Source organism: Nicotiana attenuata, chromosome 9 (assembly GCF_001879085.1).
Source record: "Nicotiana attenuata strain UT chromosome 9, NIATTr2, whole genome shotgun sequence".
NCBI lineage: Eukaryota > Viridiplantae > Streptophyta > Magnoliopsida > Solanales > Solanaceae > Nicotiana > Nicotiana attenuata.
In genome coordinates this window covers 46,418,579-46,439,706 of record NC_031997.1, presented here as the reverse complement: position 1 = coordinate 46,439,706, position 21,128 = coordinate 46,418,579, and the positions used below count along the sequence as shown (strand labels likewise).

The window sequence follows — 21,128 nt, the reverse complement described above, 5'->3', positions numbered from 1 at the left end:
AACAACCGCGCAGGGCGCCGAAGCCGCCCTCCCCAGCACGCACGATAAACATGATTGTCGGAGGCGGCGACGACTTGGCAATCAATCACGTCAAGTTCGCCACCACGCACAAACTAAAGCGGACCATCGCCCATGAACGGTATGACGACTTCGAAGATAGTATCACCTTCGATAAGTCTGATGTCGACGGTTTGTCTTTCCCTCATTACGATGCTTTAGTTATCATTTTACGTATCGCTGATACAGATGTTAAAAGAATCATGATTGACGACGGAAGCGGCGCCTGTATTATCCACCCAAGAGTCCTCGTACAAATGGGACTCGAGGATAAGGTAATACCGCGTTGCATAACACTAACTGGTTTTAACAATGCAGTGGAACGGACATCCGGAGAGATATCACTGCCCGTTTTAGCAGGAGGAGTCACGCTGGAAGCAACTTTCCACGTGATGAACCAGGAAACGGCGTACAACGTCATGATCAAGTTCCCTACCCCATGGGGAGTATTCAGCATTCGAGGCGAGCCGCGCACCGCACAGGAATGCTACAAAATAACTCAAGATTGCGGCCACACCCAACAGCTAAAGGGGGCAAGCGCGGAGGCATAGCAATTAGCTGTGTCGGGGACTAAGGTCAACCCGACAACGGACGCCATTAGAGACACCGACATCGTAGAGGCCTGTAAAGCAACGGTCGAAGATCTCGACCCAGTCCAATTGGACGACACCGACCTTACGAAGAAAACCTACATCGGGCACGGCCTCGCCAACCCAAGTAAGTATCGTGAATTCTTAACTAACCATGCAGATTTGTTCGCTTTTTCCCATTCAGATAACGGGAATCCCGCAAGACATCGCCACCCACAAGCTGAATGTCGATCCATTACATCTGCCCGTGCGACAGATGAGAAGGAAATTCAACGCCGCTATCAATGAAGCGGTCAGTGAGGAAGTAGACAAGTTACTAGCCAACGGCTCCATCAGAGAATCGAAGTACCCCCAGTGGGTCGCCAATGTCGTCATGGTCAAAAAGAAAAACGGGAAGTGGAGAATGTGTGTGGATTTCACCGATCTAAACAAAGCATGCCCAAAGGATTCATTCCCACTACCCCACATCGACCAATTGATCGACGCCACCGCAGGACATGAACTGCTCAGCTTCTTAGATGCCTACTCCGGCTACAATCAAATCATGATGGCTTTGGAGGACCAGGAAAAGACGACTTTCATCACCCACCGAGGGACTTACTGCTACAAGGTAATGCCCTTGGGGCTCAAAAATGCAGGGGCTACGTACCAAAGACTGGTCACCAAAATGTTCAAAGAGCAGCTTGGTAAGACTATGGAAGTCTATATCGACGATATGCTGGTGAAGTCGACAAGAAAAGAGGACCACATCGACCATCTGAAAGAAGCCTTCGGGATATTGAGAAGGTACAGGATGAAACTGAACCCCGAGAAATGCGCCTTCGGCGTGACCTCAGGAAAATTCTTAGGATTCCTCGCATCACAACGAGGCATCGAGGTCAACCCAGATCAGATCAAGGCGATAGACGCGATACCCGAGATGTTGAACAGCAAAAAATAGGTGCAAAAGCTGACGGGGCAAATAGCCGCCCTATCCAGGTTCATCTCACGATCCTCCGACAGGTGCCATAACTTTTTCAATGTGCTGAGAAAGGACAATGGGTTAAAGTGGAATGAGGAATGCGTCGAAGCCTTGAGAAAATTGAAAGCATACCTATCTTCGCCACCACTGCTGGCCAAAGCAAGCCCAGGCGAGCCCCTGCTGGTATATTTGGCCGTATCTGAGGTCGCCGTCAGCACAGTCTTGGTTCGTGAAAACGAAGGTACGTAATCTCCTGTTTACTATATTAGCAAAACCTTAGTGGACGCCGAAACACGGTATCCGCACCTCGAAATGTTAGCTTTGGCATTGGTCGTAGCTTCACGGAAGCTCCGACCCTATTTTCAGTGCCACCCCATAAAAGTAGTGACGACCTTCCCCTTGAGAAGCATCCTACATAAGCCTGAGTTGTCAAGCAGGCTCGCCAGATGGGCCATAGAGCTCAGCGAACACGATATCTCATATCACCCAAGAAATGCCATCAAGTCGCAAGTACTTGCCGACTTTATAGCCGACTTCAGCGCAGAGATATTACCAAAGGCGGAACTAGAGGCACGTCGTGCCCCCTCCAACACCAACCTATGGACTCTTTACACTGATGGCGCCGTTAATGCCTCGGGATCGGGACTGGGACTCGTTCTCGAGGTCCCCACGGGCGAAATAATTTGCCAGTCCATACGATACCCCGAGATGACTAACAACGAGGCCGAGTACGAGTCTGTTATTGCAGGTATAAAACTAGCCATCAAGTATGGAGCTCGACGACTCGTTCTCCATTGCGACTCCCAACTCGTGGTGAACCAGGTCACTGGGACTTACCAAATCAAGGAGCAGAGATTGCAAAAATACCAGTCAGAAATCCACATATTAATGACTGAGTTCGACGAGTGCCGCTTCGAACAAGTTCCGAGGGCACGGAACGTTGAAGCGGACGGTCTAGCAAAATTGGCTGCAGCTACTAAAAACTTCAACAAAGAAAGTATGGTCACCCTCCTCCATTCGGCCATTGATCACCCTGAGGTACTCACTTTAAATCTGACTTGGGACTGGCGCAACCAATTTGTATCCTATCTGCAGGATGGAACACTCCCACTCGACAAAAAAGAAGCCAAGAAGCTCCGCGTATAGGCCGCCCGGTATTGCCTGATAAACCACGAGCTCTACAAAAGGACGTTTGGCGGACCCCTAGCCAAGTGCTTAGGGCCGCACCAAACGAGGCCAGTGCTCGAAGAGGTACACGAAGGTCACTGCGGCGCCCACACAGGTACCTCATGCGCTGCATAATACGGGCCGACTATTATTGGCCCACTATGAAGAAAGACGCAGCGGAATATGTTCGCCGATGCGAACAATGCCAAAAGTATGCCTCCATGATACACCAACCAGGAGAACCACTTCACTCAGTCACTTCCCCATGGCCTTTCATCAAATGGGGAATGGACATAGTCGGTCCCCTACCAGCGGGACGAGGAAAGGTAAGATTTCTATTAGTTTTAACTGACTATTTTTCCAAGTGGGTGGAAGCAGGTGCGTACGCCCAAATACGCGAACAGGAAGTCATCGCCTTCATTTGGAAGAATATCATCTGCCGTTTCGGTATCCTTAAGGAAATCAGCTGCGACAACGGACGACAGTTCATCGGCCAAAAGACGACAGAGTTCTTCGACAAATGGCACATTAAGCGAATACTCTCCACGCCATATCACCCCGCCGCCAACGGCCAAGCAGAGTCTTCCAATAAAACAATACTGAACATACTAAAGAAGAAACTCGATGAAGCCAAAGGGCTATGGCCCGAGCTACTACCGGAAGTGTTGTGGGCACACCGGACCATACCCAAATCCTCCGCAGGAGAAATACCGTACTCACTGGTCTACGGACCCGACGCGGTCATACCAGTCGAAGTCGGCGAACCAAGCTTGAGGTATTCACATGCCAGTGGAGCAGAGAAAGACGTGAACAGACTTCAAGACCTCGATAAGGCCGAGGAAAGAAGAGAAATGGCCCACATAAGAATGGTGGCTCAGAAACAACAAGTCGAAAGATACTACAACAAGAGAGCCAAAATAAGACCACTCAAAGTGGGAGACTACGTCCTAAAAGCCAAAACGTTGGCATCAAAAGACCCAAGCGAAGGAAAACAGGGCACCAACTGGGACGGACCCTACAAAATCACAGCAGCAGCAAGTAAAGGAGCATTTCAATTAGAAACAATGGAAGGAAAAACGCTCCAAAACAATTGGAACGTCGCCCACTTCAAGTATTTCCATTTCTGAAAGGCGTCTCCCGAGTCGCACTCTTTTTCCCTTACCCGAGTTTTGTCCCAATTGGGTTTTCTCAGGGAGGTTTTTAACGAGGCGATAGAGGGGACGCCTAGAGATATTTGCGGAACAAGTTTATCATACTAGCCACTCCATACGCTCTCCTGACTAACATGACAAAGGGACTGGACTAGCATGATCTCCGATGTATGAACGGCTAAGGCCATCTCCGATGTATGAACGACTAAGGCCATCTCCCGATGTATGAACGGCTAAGGCCATCTCCAATGTATGAACGGCTAAGGCCATCTCCAATGTATGAACGGCTAAGGCCATCTCCGATGTATGAACGGCTAAGGCCATCTCCAATGTATGAACGGCTAAGGCCATCTCCAATGAATGAACGGCTAAGGCCATCTCCAATGTATGAACGGCTAAGGCCATCTCCAATGTATGAATGGCTAAGGCCATCTCCAACGTGCAAACGGCTAAGGCCATCGACAGTATTATGGCTCAAGCCATCATCGTCAATAAGTCGACCCAGCTCGACTACGACAAGCAAGTAATTCGACGACAGTCGAAGTTACGTACATGGCTAAGGCCATCGACAGTATTATGGCTCAGGCCATCGTCGTCAATAAGTCGACCCAGCTCGACTACGACAAACTAGTAATTCAACGACAATCGAAGTTACGTACATGGCTAAGGCCATCGACAGTATTATGGCTCAGGCCATCATCGTCAATAAGTCGACCCAGCTCGACTATGACAAGCAAGTAATTCGACGACAGTCGAAGTTACGTACATGGCTAAGGCCATCGACAGTATTATGGCTAAGGCCGTTGTCGTCAATAAGTCGACCCAGCTAGACTACGACCAGCAAGTAATTCAACGACAGTCGAAGTTACGTACATGGCTAAGGCCATCGACAGTATTATGGCTCAGGCCATCGTCGTCAATAAGTTGACCCAGCTCGACTACGACAAGCAAGTAGTTCGACGACAGTCGAAGTTACATACATGGCTAAGGCCATCGACAGTATTATGGCTCAGGCCATCGTCGTCAATAAGTCAACCCAGCTCGACTACGACAAGCAAGTAATTCGACAACAGTCGAAGTTACGTACACGGCTAAGTCCATCGACAGTATTATGGCTAAGGCCATTGTCGTCAATAAATCGACCCAGCTCGACCACTACAAACAAGTAATTCGACGACAGTCGAAGTTACGTACATGGCTAAGGCCATCGACAGTATTATGGCTAAGGCCATCGTCGCCAACAGTCGCTAATCCTGTTCGACTACGACAAAAGGCACTCAAATAACAATTGAAGTGATGCCATTATTAGCTAAAGCCACCACTATCTAGCGTCGAAGCCGCATCCTATCGGCGCATAACACAGACAACGTTCGAGAAACACACTGAAAGTCCTACAAGTAAGTGAGCACCCGCTCTGCGGAGACGAGGTACCAAAAATAAAAGATACAAAAGGAAAAGAATGACAGCAAAAGTACGACTTTCATTATCATTCAAAAAATGTATGTACACCTGACCTTACAAAAGGTCCCATTTACATTCCAAAATACAACAAAACAAAATATATACAAGTCCTAAGAGGCTTCGCCGCTTCGACCGTCGTCCCCCGCCTGACCGCCACCTTGTTCATCGCCGCTCCCGGGTTGATAAGTTGCAGAGATCCAAGAGCCGGATTCTAGACGGTTGACGTCTTCGGAGTTATAGCCCGCCCGGTCTGGGGAGTCAGAACTATACCCACAGGTTTCGCGGGCGACGCGGCTACGCGTCGTTGCTCCTGAACCTCCGCCTCAGTGGCTCGACCCGCAGCCAAGAACTCCTCGAATACGACTAATCTGGCCTCGGCGTATACCCACATATCATGCGCCTCACGATGCGCATCCTCATCAGGCCTTGGTGCAGCAGTCCGCTTAAGGACTTCAATCTCAGCCGCCCTGGCATCGAGTTCGGCGATCAAAGCAGCGACCTTGGTCCGCAAATCAGCAGCTTCCGCCGCTACCCCACGGCTAACCTCCAATTCTTCTTCCTTCGACTGAAGAAGAGTCTCCAGCTCAATGTTCCGAGCCAGAGCAGTCATCAGCTGCTCATCGACCTGCTCCAGCTCGGCCACCCTCCGTTTCAGTTGGGCCTCCGACTGTTCAAGGCCCTCACGGAACACCCGAAATTCCGGGTCCTGCTTAAGTAGGTCCGCCAGCGCCCGATGCTTGGCACGGCACCGTTGGTACTTCTTCGCCATCTTGTTGAAAGTGGCTGCCTTCTTTTGCGCCCGCCGCCTCCTCTCCACCTCCAAAATGAGAGTCTAAAAAAGAGAAGAAAAAGAAGAGAGGCAAGTCAGTACGCTTCAAAGTTAGCCTTACGGCACACAAAGAAAACTGAAAGCTACCTGCAAGGCCGCGCCAGCAACCCTCCGGGATAGATCCCCGTCACTAACACCCGTCAGCATTTCACGCTCAGCAGTCGCACATAACAGGGTCATATCCGTTGCGGCCTGCTCGCTGTGTTGTAACAGGTTATACCCTCCTGGGATCATAATTCGGCGGTTGGACCTACCCGCTATCATCTCCACATGGGCCGGACCCCTCGTTAACCCATCTGCATCTCCACGGGCGGCCTCAGTGTCCGCCCTCTCGGCCCCATTGCCCGCTTCTCCAACAGCAGCCGACGAACCGCTCTCCGGAACACGGGCTGGGCTGGCATCGGCAACAACTCTCCTTTGGGAAACCGACCTCCCAGAACAGATAGCATCAGCCATAAAAACCGGCCTCGACACTTGACGGGGTTCACTTACCCTCTCATCTTCAGTCGCTATCCCCTTGCCCGTTATCAACCGCCGTCTCTTTCTCTCTGGCGGCTCCTCACCTTCAGAAATCTCCTCACTTGCGGACGCCGCCATAGGCGCAACCTCCTGCTGAGGAACCTCTGGAGCGCCATCACTGAACGAGCCGCAGGGTATGTCTCCGCCATCAGAGTCGGTCTCCGCCCTAGGCGAGGTAACGACAACCTTCTTCTTCTTGGGGGCACTCCGACCTGCCAACACGAGTAAGTCAGGTAACAAAACCTAAGGGAGCTTCCAAACCAAGGCCGAAGAATTACCTGACGGGCCGTACTGTTGAAGAAATGCAGCCCAGGTACGGCATTCCTCCGCATAAGGTATCAATCTTTCCACCCACGATTTAATACTGTCAATAAACTGGGGTGGAGAAGCCCTCGCTACAAAAAAAAAAATAAAGAAATCACAGTGGCCGAATGGTCAAGGTCACGAACAGTCATGAATTCTGCAAATAAAGGTACTCACGTTCTGGGTTCCATCTTTCCGGGAATCCTTCAGGGTTAGACACCAGGTGCTCCGTTTTGATGTAGAAGTACCTATGCCAGAAGAGGCGGTTGGCCTTGTCGTCAGACTTGACTACCAAACCCTTCGTACCACGGCTTTTCAATTGCAACATGGTACCCCTCAGGTAACCAGCGCTGGATAACTGTAAAAGGTGATGAACTGAGACGCCGCACTCAGCCTTAGCTGCGTATGTGGTCAGAATCCTGCACACCTTCAAGGTGTAAGGAGTAAGCTGAGCCGGACACACATTGAACAAATGGCAAAGCTCCTCCGCTAGAGGGTAAATCGGGAGACTATAACCGATCAAAAACGGGTACTCGTAAAATGTGCAGTACCCAGGCCTATGTACATTGGCATAGTCCATCCATGCCGGAGCCATTTCCACATGGTCAGGAATGTTGTGTGTCGCTCGAAGGTTGTCTAGATGAGATTGCAGTAAAACACTATGCTCCCAGGGAAGGGCTGGACTTTTCGTTTGAAAATCCTTTCGAATATGCATTTCCTTTGGGAGGACGTTGTCTACAGTAAGGGGAACGAGGGTCTTTTTCACTTCCTCCTCCTCACTGCCAGAGGAAGGCGAAACCCTAGATGGGTCAGTGTCCTTGGTCTTTTTACCACCTTGACGATGTTTTACCATGGTGATTCTCTTGGGGAAATAAGGCACTAACGACGAGAAATATGACTTCAAAGAAGTGGAGGAGTCTCACACGGAATAACGGCTACAAGAAAGAAAGGCAAAGAAGTAAACCAGAAAATATTTTACAAAGGTTCGAAAGATGAATCGGATTGAACCTCTCCCCCATTTATAGGGTTAGGTTGCGCAGAAATCGAAGAGTCATAATTCAAAACGTGTTCGGGAAACGAAAATGTCACATCATCCTTTGAACCGCCTCGGGAGTAAGTATAATAGTGACGCATACAGGCGATGACGTCATTCCGAAAAGGAAGCCACGCGTCAGTGGCTCAACAATGTCATACATTTCGCCTTATGCACGTTGCCGCCCCAGGTCGAGGTCAAATTCTCCTGAGACGAGGTTTGCATTTCCGCCCATTGAAGACGCCCACCGAATGCGTCTCCAACGAACGGAGGGACTAACTGTATAGGGTCAAATTTGACCGTCAATATCTCTACGCCAATGGGTACGCCCATTGAGTATACGTCATCTAACGTAAGGGTACGACTTGGGCGTGGGAACAAAAGCGACATCGTTTAAGACTCGGTGTCTTCACTAAGAAAACGTTACCTATTTTTGTATTTTTTTAATTATTTCGAGGGAGGTCTCCTACTATATAAGGGAGACCTTCCCATTGTAAAGGGGGATTCTGAAAGAATACAACTCTCTCATTTTCTCTTACTCTCTCTCTATCTCTAACGAATACTTTCTCTTGAGTTCATATTATCATTTTACACTATTAGATCTACAACAACAACTTCATTTTTTATCTCTAGGTCTATTATATTTGATTACGATTTACCCTTTCCTACTTTTGATTGTTTTTAAGCTTGCAAAGTACATCGATAACTTTTGAGCCAAACACTATGATTTTCTGTTCAGTGTTTGATATTCGTATTATCCAATAAAAGTTAAATTTAAAGCAAAATATCCTATATTGAAAGATAAAATAATTTCTACTAAAGACGATTCTATATATAAAATTCAATTCGAATTCTTATAAGAATGAATGAGTACTTATAATTTCGCTATAACCGTTTGACGAAAAAAAAAATGTTCACTAATGATTTTCAAAAAACGAAAAAGTAAATACACTAAAAAAGTCAAAGGGTGAAACAACCAATATATATACATTCAATTTTTTTTTTTTACCTATAATTTTCGAACGAAGATGTGTCACCCTGATTTCGCCTATGCCCGTTATTATTCGTGTATTATTGCGCACTTAGAAACGTAATCTTGGACACTCAAAAAAGTTTTGGTTTGGTAGCTATAAGATCCGAGGAGTTAGACGCGTTTGATTGGTTTTATGGTCTATTACAATGTCTCATTATTAATTATATAAAGAGAATTTTTTATAAAGCACCATCTTTTAGGTTTAATTAGCCATTTATTGATAGTTTTTGCTATATTACGTGTTATAGATATCTTTTATTTTTTTATACAATGTATTTCATGTATTTAAGCTGTTGTATTCATTAATACAACCAAAAAAATAGGCGTAAAAAGTGGAATTCCAGCTAAGTTTGACATGTATTTAGCTGTCTTCAAGCAGCATTAACGTTAAATACAGTAACGTATCTGCGCAAAATCTGGAAGGTTAAACTGGTTAAAAACGGAAGGAAATCAAATCACATGATATTCTCCTAATTTAACTCAACGAACTAAAACGATCCCTCATTAATCTGTATTTGAAAGATACATAATAAAGATTATAGCTGAATAAAGAGAAATACAAATGAATAATACAGTTGAGTATAACTGTATACAGTTGAATACAACAAAATACAACTAAATTCATCTGAATAAAACACTTGAATACAACAAAATACAACTGAATACAGCTGAATAAAACTCTTGAATGCAACAAAATACAACTAACTTCTGCTGAATAAAATAGTTGAATATAACTAACTACAACTGAATACAGTTGTATAAAACACTTGAATACAACTAACTAGTGCTGAATAAAATAGTAAATACAACTGATTAAAACTGAATACAAGAGAATACGCATAACTTTTTAATACATCTAAAATATATAAATGAATGTTGCTGAATACATGTGAATACAGCTGAAATATACATTCGAATACAACTGAATACAAATAGGCGATTTGGGCGATCTAGAGAGAGAATCAGCCTTATGGCTTCGCCGGCCGGCGGCCAGCCATTAATTCCGGCTGGTCAGCCCCCTAACACATCTGCCCAACCTCCTGCAAGAACTACAAACAATCCCCAGCCTTCAAATCCCACAAACGAAGCCATGAATTACGCAAAAGCTGTGAACCCTACTTCGACGACCACTGCCATGCAGAATCGAGCCGCTACGATTGAACCAATTGCTCTTCGTCTATCAAAATCAACGAATTAAACTTACCATAAGCGATTGTAATGGAGTGATAATGGAGGAGAACTAGAGAATTTGGGTGGGAGAAGAGGTATAAATCGTGGGTTGAGGGAGAAAGAGTAAAGTGTATGCAAAAAGAGAGAGAGAACGTGGTTAGTCAATTTTACGGTGATTATGTGAGAGAAAAGACTAAAAAGGAGAGAGAAAAATATTATTTAGCATATATGATGCCTTAAATGTAGGATGTAACTATAATTAGATATTTGGCTATAAAGTATAAAAGGTATCTATAGGATGTAATATTTTAAAATGGTTTTATTTAAAATAAATAGGGTACTAAGGTTTTCTATAGGGTGTAAAAATTCCTTATATAAATCAGGAGAATATAACATATAAGCTCGAGTAATTCTATTCAAATTATACATTATCATAAAAGATTAGTATTTATTGAAGCATGCATTAATATGGAGAGGGTTTGTATTGTTATAACTTGGAGAGAAAAAAAATTACCCATACAAGCAGGGGCGGATTTACCTTAGCCCAAGCGGTGTCACGTGACACCGCTTCGTTGAAAATCTTTACTAATTATTTATATTTAATTCAAATAAAAAAAACAAGAAAAGCGGTAATATTAAATAAGTGACACCACTTGTTACAAGGAGGCGTCTAGCTTATCCGGTTGAAGCCTGAAGATTTCTAAGTTATGTTATTTCTTTTTCTTCATTGTTTTTTTAAATATGATATTGTTACAGTAATTTTTTTATTTGTTCACGTCTAAAATGGTGACACCGCTCAAAAATTCCTGAGTACGCCACTGCATACAAGATCGCACAGATTACAGACCACCTTAGGCTTTTTTTTTTTTTTTTTGTTGGTTAGCAATAGATCTTTGCTTTTCCCAGTAATAGATCAAAAAATGATTTTTTTTTTTCAGGCGCTCGATTATATGTTTTCTTCAAGTCAAGAAATATCAATTACAGATAATATTTTTCATCAGAAAATTACGAAGTTTTCATATGTTTGTAGTGTATTTTGTTTTGACCATTCCGTAGGACCACTTTACTAAATTGAGATTGTATTACAATATTTCCTAATTAAATCTTAACTCCTCACCTTTCTAAGCAAAATCCTAAATTTCCCCAATGTATATATATATATTTTTTGGTTCCCACTCGGTTTCCAATACTCGCATTGGAGTCCGACTATATTCCGATTGGCGCCGCTTAGGGTCCCATTCGGGGGGAAGCGCTCCCTACCAAGGATTTTTCCATACCCAAGGCTCGAACTCGAAACCTCTGGTTAGAGGAAGAGCAGTCCCATCCACTGTACCATATTCTTTGGTGGTTAGCCAATGTATATTGCAGCAATAGGTCAACACCCCTCAACTCCCTTAGAATCTTACCCTACGATTCTGTACCTATAATCTAGCTTTCTTCCCAAAATCACACTACCCGCACATAGGTATTTGGTACATATGCTGTATGTTTATATTGAGGGGAACCTAGTAATAGGGATAAAGTTGTTTCTGTGTGATTTATAAATTATAAATACAAGCCGTATGTAAAATCAGTCACTAATACTTATCACAGGATAAGCTGTCTACATAACATCTCCTTAGGGTGTCGTCTGTCCTAGGCCCGTGAACACGAAATACTTAATGCATGGGGCTACTATTATTTACCGGCTGCTATTATGGGACCCTTTTACGGTAGGTTTATATTGCTACTCCCATCGTACCCTTATGTATGTCTTATTGGTCTTTGAACAATCATAATATTACCACCATAATTGAGGTGTTTGTAGTTTTCAAGAACAGTTATTACTAAGGGTAAAATAGAAAAAAAATAATTAAGTTTGTCTTGAACTTCTAAAATAACAAATAATTTGAGACAACTATATTTAAAAATCACGGCAGATAATTTGAAACTGATGGAGTATTATTTAGCAACTAACCTGCTTTTTTCCAAGTTACTAATCTTGTTTTTTTATGGACGTTTATATATTGTTAAATTTTGAGAACTTGATATTTTATAAAATTCTTTTATCACGACAACGTGTAAAAGTGCAACTTATATTCTCTCTGTTTTAATTTTTGGACTATACATTTCTTTGTAGTTTGATTCGAAAAGAATATCATTTTTCATATTTAGAACTTATTTAACCGTAAAATTTTGTTTTATTCTTAATGTAATGATTTAGCTACATAAATATCTAAAACTTATTTAAGACCATAAGTTGTAAAATATTTTATTCTTTCTTGAAATTCTGCCGTATAAATTAGAACACATAGAGAGTATTATACGTGTATAGAGAGGGAATATTTATTCAGGGGAGAGACTAAGAAGATTTTAGCAGGCTCGAGATGTGGCAGTATAAAAAGATGTACAAATGTACGTATAATAATTAGGGGGATTTGTGGTCTCAGTAATATTGCACGAATGCCATTAATGGTACCTCCTTAAAAGCTGGGGGACCTAAGAAGACCAAATTTCTGATTATTTTTTTCAATTACAAAACAAAAGTAAGACAAATTTGAGGAGAGAAAAATTTCCCAGATGATCAGGCTACTGTTTCCTTGCTGTTTTCTCGGCCATTGGTCTATGCACCCATAGCATTTTTCAGCTTGACACTCAATTTGGACTAGTAATAGAGGTAATGCAATATTAGGAATAGTTTTGACTAAAGGACGGGGTAACGGTAAAGTTGTCTCCGCGTGATCTATAGATCACGGGTTCGAGCTGTGAAAGCAATCACTAATGTAGGCTGTCTACATCACACCAAGTAGCGAAGCCAGAATTTTTATTAAGGGGAGTAAAAATATAAAGTAACAAACTCACCAAGAAGTCAAGGGATATCATTAAAATTACCGAACTAAACAATGTAAGTTTTTTCGACGAAGGGGTGTCAGTTGACATCCCTTGGGTGCAAGTCGCTCCGCCACTGATCACACCCCTTGGGAAGCGACTCTTTCTCGGACCCTGCGAATACTTTATTAATCAGACTAATTTTCTTGAAGAATTAACCCAACTAGTTGCCCACCTCAGTTGGTCATCTCTTCATATATTAACCAATATTTTCTATATAAACAATATATATAGTTCGAGTTAAATGTAAATGTTATCGAGTCACTTATCTCCAGTCTAGATTCACCACTGAACAGTGTTTGACCAAAAAGTATTAAGCTTTTTGCTAAAATAATTAATGAAGAAAATAGAGGATAAATCTTAGCCAAGGATAATTAACTCTAGATCGAAACACATTGAATAAGAGAATAGGATATAATCAAACTTATAAACTTTTTGAGATCATAGAAGATATCAAATGTAAATGATAGGTTTACATTCTTTACGTACTGTCCCGTAATGTAATAATAAAGACGCAAAAGAGGGAATGCCATTGACAGCTACGGGATCTATCTTTATTGATTCAATAATCACGATTACAAAGATTTGCATCCAAGATCTAAACCTTCACTTGCTTTTCTTCAGCCTCCTTCTCCGGTTCTTTCGCCCCTTCTTCGTGAAGGAGAGGAAGCCCCATTTTCTTGTTCTCTTCCTTCCTATATATATAGTAAGTATTCCCTTTTGTCCAACGGTCCTTAGCCAGGATACCCTAATCTGTTGATTGTACTTTTAGGTCGTTCCCCTTAAGTGTCACGACATATACTTCGCCGTACAAGCTTTCTGATAGTTCGATCTCGGCAACGGCCGAGTACTCGTCGTTATGGTGCCTTGTGGACACGACCATATCTTAGTCGGCCCCTTGCCATTCCTTTTAGCGTCAATCCACACATGGTCAGATTTCGATCCATACAAACAGTAATTAAAAAAAGTGTAGCAACATGCAAACTTTGTTTGATGTGTTTTTATGCCTTTGATGTGTCGAATTTGCAGTTCTTTCAAAATTCAATATTTGGAATTTTTGATATAAGGTTAACAAAATAAGCAAATACATTTAGGTCTATTTATGAACTAACGGCAGCAGGTAATTAAAATTTAAAAGCACCAATTTTTGGACTCATTTGTAGTGTCCTCCAATTGTTTATTCTCCAAAAAGAGGTTGGTACTAATTAGAACAACATGAGGTGGGATTCTTATTCTTGGATTAAAATATAAAATGTTTGAGAAAGCCAAATAACAAGTATTCTCAAAATATAATTAAATACGAACTTGTTGCTTAAACTTTCACAATCAAAGAAATTCTCTCTATATATTTTTCTCCCTAAGTGTTGGCCACTACAGATTTGGTTTTGTTGAGTTTTTGTTCCCTTTTATTGTGACATTTCTGATATATCAGACCCTACAATACAATCATTTATATGACCAATTTATTCTCTCTTATGATTATATTGCAAATCAAAGGGAAAAAAGGAATGATGGTCCAATTATGTACTCTTAGAGAAGGACCAAAGTAATTATCAATTCAAGGAGATAGTTAGAATCGAATCGAGAATTCAAAGTTTATGGATTTAATTTTTTTTTTTTGAAGTTACTGAGTTCTAAATTAATACTTTATACATATTCAATGTATTTCTTAAGGCAAATACAAATTTGAACTAATTAAAGCTATTGTATTCGACCAAAACTATAACTATAATGCTAGCTCCGTCCCTGAAGATAGCCAATTTCCTCTGGTAAATTTTTTTACATGGAAGTGTTTACGATTCGCACTAAACAAATGAATATACGATTTCTATAGTCCCACTTTTAATTAATAACTCTCAAAATAAATTATTTTTCTTACTATAAACATTTAGTGCGAATAAATATTTTCTCTCCCTTTTTGTGATGCAGCAATTTGTATTATGAGACGTTATTTTTCTTTTATAGGATAGGAGTTTGTGATATAGTTCAAGAGTTGTTGAAGTACAAGACTTTGGCATTTGCATTTGGAAGAAAAACTGATCTCCATTTATAATTCTTTTTTTTTGGAATTCCAGTAAAACTAGCAGACGCTATAGCCTCTCTCATAACATCCGCCCTGCGGTTGAGCACTCACTGCGCACTAGGTAAACTTCTCGCTGTCTAATAGCATGCAAACTACATAGGGATATAAACCGCACTAGACAAGCCATTTGCAACACCGTAATTGATTAAGATTCTAGTTACTACTATTTTCAATTTTACTAAATGAAGACCAAATACAAACTAGAATGAACTACATTATTGGACTAGATCTTATCGTATTCTAAATTACCAAAACCAGCCTTTCATGTATTCTTCTTCGAAATATGATTTTACTTGCATGTTTAAATTTTAGCAAAGACAAAAATATTAAATAATTTTTTTTTATCTCTGTATAGGCACATCTACCCTTTGAGTAGGACGGTCATCAACCCCCAGCAACTTTGAAAAAAATATATGAATGTATGTGTATATAGTTTAATAACAAGTATATGTATTTATTGGCACACTATAATATAATTCAAATCTTAGGCAACTACATTAGTCGATTTAGGGGAATACAACTTGATATTTTGTGCACTGCCTGAGTTCGATTCTGACTCTCGCATTTGCTCAAATTTTTATTCGACTGTGATACCTCTACAACTTTCAAATCCTAGGTCGTCCTTGTCTATTTAAACCCTAGTGAATAGAAATATCCAGTATTGTGCTGGTAAAAAGTAACATAAACCCTTTAAAATTAGTTGAAATAGGCGTAATATGATCTGAACATAACGATATGAGAAAGATATGTTCCTTTATAACCAAGTGTTGCTCCATATAAAGTTTGACCATAGTAACATTAATGAGTTTTGCTGGCAACAATAATCGGCATGTTGGACAAGTGTGAAGAGAAAGATGACACTGTAATAAAAATAAATAACGTTCAGAATGACATTAACTCATACACTTCTACTCACTGGTTAGGTTCAAAATCAAGTCAACTCAAATTTACATGTTACTTGAAATTTTTGGCGAAATCCCAAATCCCAATAGCTGGTTGCCAAAATATTTACAAAAACTAATAATATACATGTTTTTCCAAAAATTTGGAAAATATGTTTTGAAAACTATGTCCAAACACATTTTCATCTTCAAACCAAACTTCACCCGAATCAGATTTTTCAAAACAAATTTGGGAATCTATGACCAAACGCTAGCTTAATTACCAAACAAAATTAATAGTATCGGCTTTTTAAATCAATAAACCAAATTAAACCAACAAAGTGGTTTTTCAAATTCGGGTTTTTCGAGTTTTTGAATTATTTTACGTAAAGTCTTTATAGCACAAAATATGTAATTTGAATGAAAGTTATTTAATTTGTAAGTGTTTACACTAATCCAAACATATAAGTTAATGGTAGTTAGCTCATATTTGGCCAAAAGTTAAATCAAGACAGCTATTACTCAGCTTGGATGTCTTAACTTTAAACATGATTTACGTTTCAGAAACATACGATCACGTTTTTTTACAAGGAGACCTTGATTAGTGACAAATTTGAGGCTTTAAATTTTATATTCTTGAAAGTACTTTTTCTATTATGTAATTTATTTAATTTGTATTAGATTTTTAATTAGTTAATAAAACTCATAGTATTTCATTATTATTCACTTAAATTTAAAACTCCTACATTGTAGCTGATTTTCCTTTTTCTGTTTTTCTAAAAAATAGTTTATGACTTTCTTTAAAAAAAAAAAATAGCGTTAGTCAATTGGGTAATACGTTACAAACAAATCAATATTAAGCACAAAATCTTGCACTAGATTATAGTAGATCATCAGAGGATTTCAACTCAGTCTAATAATTGCGTATGAAATTTTTATACCATCAGGTCACTTTATCTGCTATAGCATATGCTTTAATCAATAATTACAGTGTCATGTACGAAATTTTTATGCTATCAGGTCACTTTATCCGTTATAGCATATAATTTAATTATGATCACAAATTTTAAATTTTAGGAAAAAATAATGCTAAAAATTATTTATATTAACAGTGTAAAAAAAAATAGTGCGGTGCACGAAGTATTTCGTATTCACGTAATTTTCGGGGAAGGGCCGTAGCTCAAGTGTTGTAAAGTAGACCGTATATCCTAATGCAAATATTTATGATTGATTTTACGACTCAAACTCGTAATCTACCGATCACACGAAAATAAATACGGAATATATAAAACTTACAACTCTTACAACATATTATAGTGAAATATCAGCTTAATTCCAACATATTCTACTGAAAGATCAACTGAATTTCAACATATTTAAATAATATTCAAATAATTCGTCTCTTAACAAAAGAAATTGTCCGCCAGCCCGGATTCTTCGCGGCTTTGTTTCAGACATATTTTCTTCTGCGCAGTGCCAAAAAGTCACTGTTCACACCCCCCCCCCCTCCCCCAACCCTCCTCCTATTTCTCCTTAATTCATAATATCCCCCTATTATTTTATTAAAATTACTTTCCACCCCCTTAACTTTTACTCTTTTTTTCCCCGTAGTTTCTTCAAATGTGTCCCTCTGATTTTACGCCGAATGGCAGCTGAAACCGCTCTTTGCTCCCCTTATATTACACCACATGCTCTTCTTTCCTCTCTTCTTCTTTTTCTTCTCTTCATTTTACTTAACACTTACTCTCTTCTTCTTCTTCTTTAATTACAAGCTCTTAGCTCTATTTTCAGAATCTTGTTCTAGTTTTAAGTTTTGCATGCTTTTCTCTTCTTTTTAGTCTTTTTTTTCAAGAACCCTTTTGTCCTTGTAGTCAAAAAAACAAGAACCAAAAAAGAAGATCCTATTTACATATATAGAGATAAACCAAAAGACTTTTTTTTTCCTTGTAACTTGATCTATAATGAGTTCTTCTTTATCTTCATCTAATGGTTAATGATAAGTTTGAGGTAATAACCAAATAGTCTTATTAAGTCGGTTTTGGGTTTTTGGTTCTTTTTAACTTTTCTTGGTTTTTAAGGTTTTTGTTTTTTCATTCAATGGCTCCAGACAACAACAACAACTGGTTATCATTTTCTTTATCTTCTATGGAAATGTTGAGCTCTTCAGCTTCTCAGTCTAATTCTATGCTTCAATCCAACATGAAACTTGCACCAACTTTTGATGGCTCCTCTTCTGCTGACTCTCATCATTACTATTTTGCTGATAACTTCTTTCCTCATGGTAAGTTTTCATTTTTATCACTTCTTTTTTAATATTTTTTCCAAGATAAGCTGAGGCTCTATCGAAAACAGTCTCCTAATCGCCTCTCCAAATGAGATTGTACTGGGTTCTTGTTGTTCAAGATAGTAAAGCCGAGGGTCTATTGGAAACAACCTCTCTCAAAGAGCCTCTCTACTTCGAGTTTGAGTTTGGCTTTGGGTCAAAGTCTACGTACAGACTACCCTTGCAAAATGAGATTATACCGGGTTGTTATTAATCGAAACAAAATCAAGCTCAATACCATGATATGATGAGCTAAATCGATGATTCCAGATTAGTCGAGCGAGTAAATTCCGAAACAAATAATACTTGAAGCAAAAAATAAGAAAAACCTTGTACAATAAATGTGAAAAGCCAGTGTAGATTTTGAATGAAGTTCTCCACTAAACATCCATTTGGTTGTTGAGCAAAATAAAAGTTAAAAGATAAAGACAAATAAAATGCAACCGTGTGTGTTATGTGCTAGCTGTTTCAGTTACTGCTAAAACATTTTTCATTCATTTAACAGAAAGATTTTTATTTTTTCAAAAACTTATTTCTAGCTCAGCAATGATATATCTCTATAGGTACAAAGTTTTGGATTTTCTTTAGCAACAAAACAAACTTTTAACTTGGCCACTAAGTTTTACTAATATTTTTTTTTGTTTGTCACCATTTTTTGCAGGTTGGTCTAATCCAAAATCTCAAGTGATGTATACAGAAGGTGAAAAAGAAGTTTTAGGGCTGAATATCAATGGAAATGACTCATCAATTTTTCAAAACTTTTTGGACACACAAATCCATCAACAAACACCGCCAAAACTTGAAGATTTCTTAGGTGGTGATTCATCATCTTTGACTCAAGATTCATCATCATTGACTCATCAAATCTATGAACAACAACAACAAAATAATGGCTCAGCTGTTTATCATCAAGATTTCAAAAATTTAGCTCATGGGTTTCAATATCAAGCTACTGCTGCTGCTGCTTTTTCGAATAACTCGGGTTCTGAAGTTGATAACTCAGTTGGTACTGAGTTTGTTAGTGAGTCATGCAACGAGTTGGCTTATTCTCAGTGTCCTCCAGCTCTTTCTACTGGTGCTTTGTCTTTGGCTGTTAATACTACTAATAATACTCAGTGCTTGGAAAAAGAAAAAGCCATTGTTGCTGTTGTTGGTTCAGAGAGTTGTAAGAAAATTACTGATACTTTTGGCCAAAGAACTTCCATTTACAGAGGTGTAACAAGGTAAAAATTAAATTTTTTTAAAGCTAAATCAGTTTTTTGCGTATGGGTGTTTGAAAAAATAAGTGGGGTTTCATTTTCTTGAAATGATCTACAGAGGTGTAACAAGGTAAAAATTACTAATGTTTGAGTTAAATCAGTTTTCAGCAAAAAGAATATCATTTTTTTTCAGTACAAATCATTTTTTTAGCAAAAGGGTGTGTGAGATTTTAGTAGATTAGAGGAAAAAATTAAGTGGGGTTTAATTTTCTTGAATTTTTATACAAAGGTGTAACTAGGTAAAAATATTATTTTTTTTCAGTACAAATCAGTTTTTAGCAAAAGGGTGTTTGAAATTTTAGTAGATTAGATGAAAAAAAGTGAGGTTTAATTTTCTTGATGTTTTTTTTTTGTGCAGACATAGATGGACAGGAAGATATGAAGCGCATCTTTGGGATAACAGCTGTAGAAGAGAAGGCCAAGCTAGAAAAGGGCGTCAAGGTACAAATATTTTTACTATTTGTTTTTTAATTTTTTTAACTAGTAAATAAGGTAATAAAGTATATGTTACAGTATAATAATAAGACTGTAGAGTATGAAAAGAAAGTTGCATGCAATTAATGGGATTCAGATAATTTTCAGCAGAAGGGGTATTTTCTTGCTTTCAAATCAATAAGCTTTTAGGATGATTGATTGAGTGATGTAATACACAAATGTTACAGTTTTCTGTACTTTTTGTGTTAGTATTGTGTCCTTACTGTAACAATTTTTTCTGATGCTGCTCTGTATAATGTTAGTACTGGTGCTGCTTCTGCAGCAGCATTGTTGTGGTAGTAGGGAGTATTTTTCTTCTTTGCTTTCATTATTCTTTCAATTGATTTGATCAGATAGGCCGTCATTTTGTTCTTGTTTTTTGGTGTTTTGTCTTTGTTGTATTCTGCAATATGTTCTGATATTCATTTCATGCTTTGATTGTTCATTGTACACCACTATGACTTAAGGTGGTACTATCTTTTACCAGTGTATTAATTAATGTGGAAAGAATTGGAAAAACTTTAATATAGAGCTAAAGACTTTTTACACTATCATGTCGCCTTAATGACAATTATAGGTAATCGTCCATACTAATTGAGTCTGGTAGAAAATAAGACATTTTACCTGCTATAGCCGTATCGCCCAAAGACTTTGTTTAGTGGTGAGAAGAGTAAGTAGAGAAGGATAGAGGAGATGACTATAGTCATCCAGTTTCGAACCATGCACCATTGACCTTTGTAGATTTCTCATTTATCAAAAATAATATGTTAAGTACACTAAAAGGGCAACCTCATGCACTAAGCTCACGCTAAGCACAGGGTTCGGGGAACGGCCGGTATATAATGGTCTATTGTACGTAGCCTTACCCGACATTTTTGCAATAGGCTGTTTCTACGGTTCGAACCCGTGACTTGTTGGTCACGTGATATCAACTTTACCAGATAACAACCCCCCCCCCCCCCCCCC

General features: G+C 39.6%; 1 protein-coding gene across 2 annotated transcripts in view; it reads left to right on the top strand.

Moving 5' to 3' along the window:
• Nucleotides 17,756-21,128, top strand: part of LOC109232376 (AP2-like ethylene-responsive transcription factor AIL6) — a 6,185-nt gene continuing 2,812 nt past the window's right edge. The window contains exons 1-4 of one of the 2 annotated variants that reach the window (XM_019398115.1): nucleotides 17,756-18,113; nucleotides 18,214-18,387; nucleotides 19,091-19,652; nucleotides 20,047-20,129. In XM_019398115.1, coding sequence (XP_019253660.1) covers nucleotides 18,252-18,387; nucleotides 19,091-19,652; nucleotides 20,047-20,129 — 781 coding nt within the window. In that variant the 5' untranslated portion in view covers nucleotides 17,756-18,113; nucleotides 18,214-18,251. Of the gene's footprint in view, nucleotides 18,388-19,090; nucleotides 19,653-20,046; nucleotides 20,130-21,128 lie in introns of both variants that reach the window. The other variant, XM_019398114.1, reaches the window with a different exon arrangement.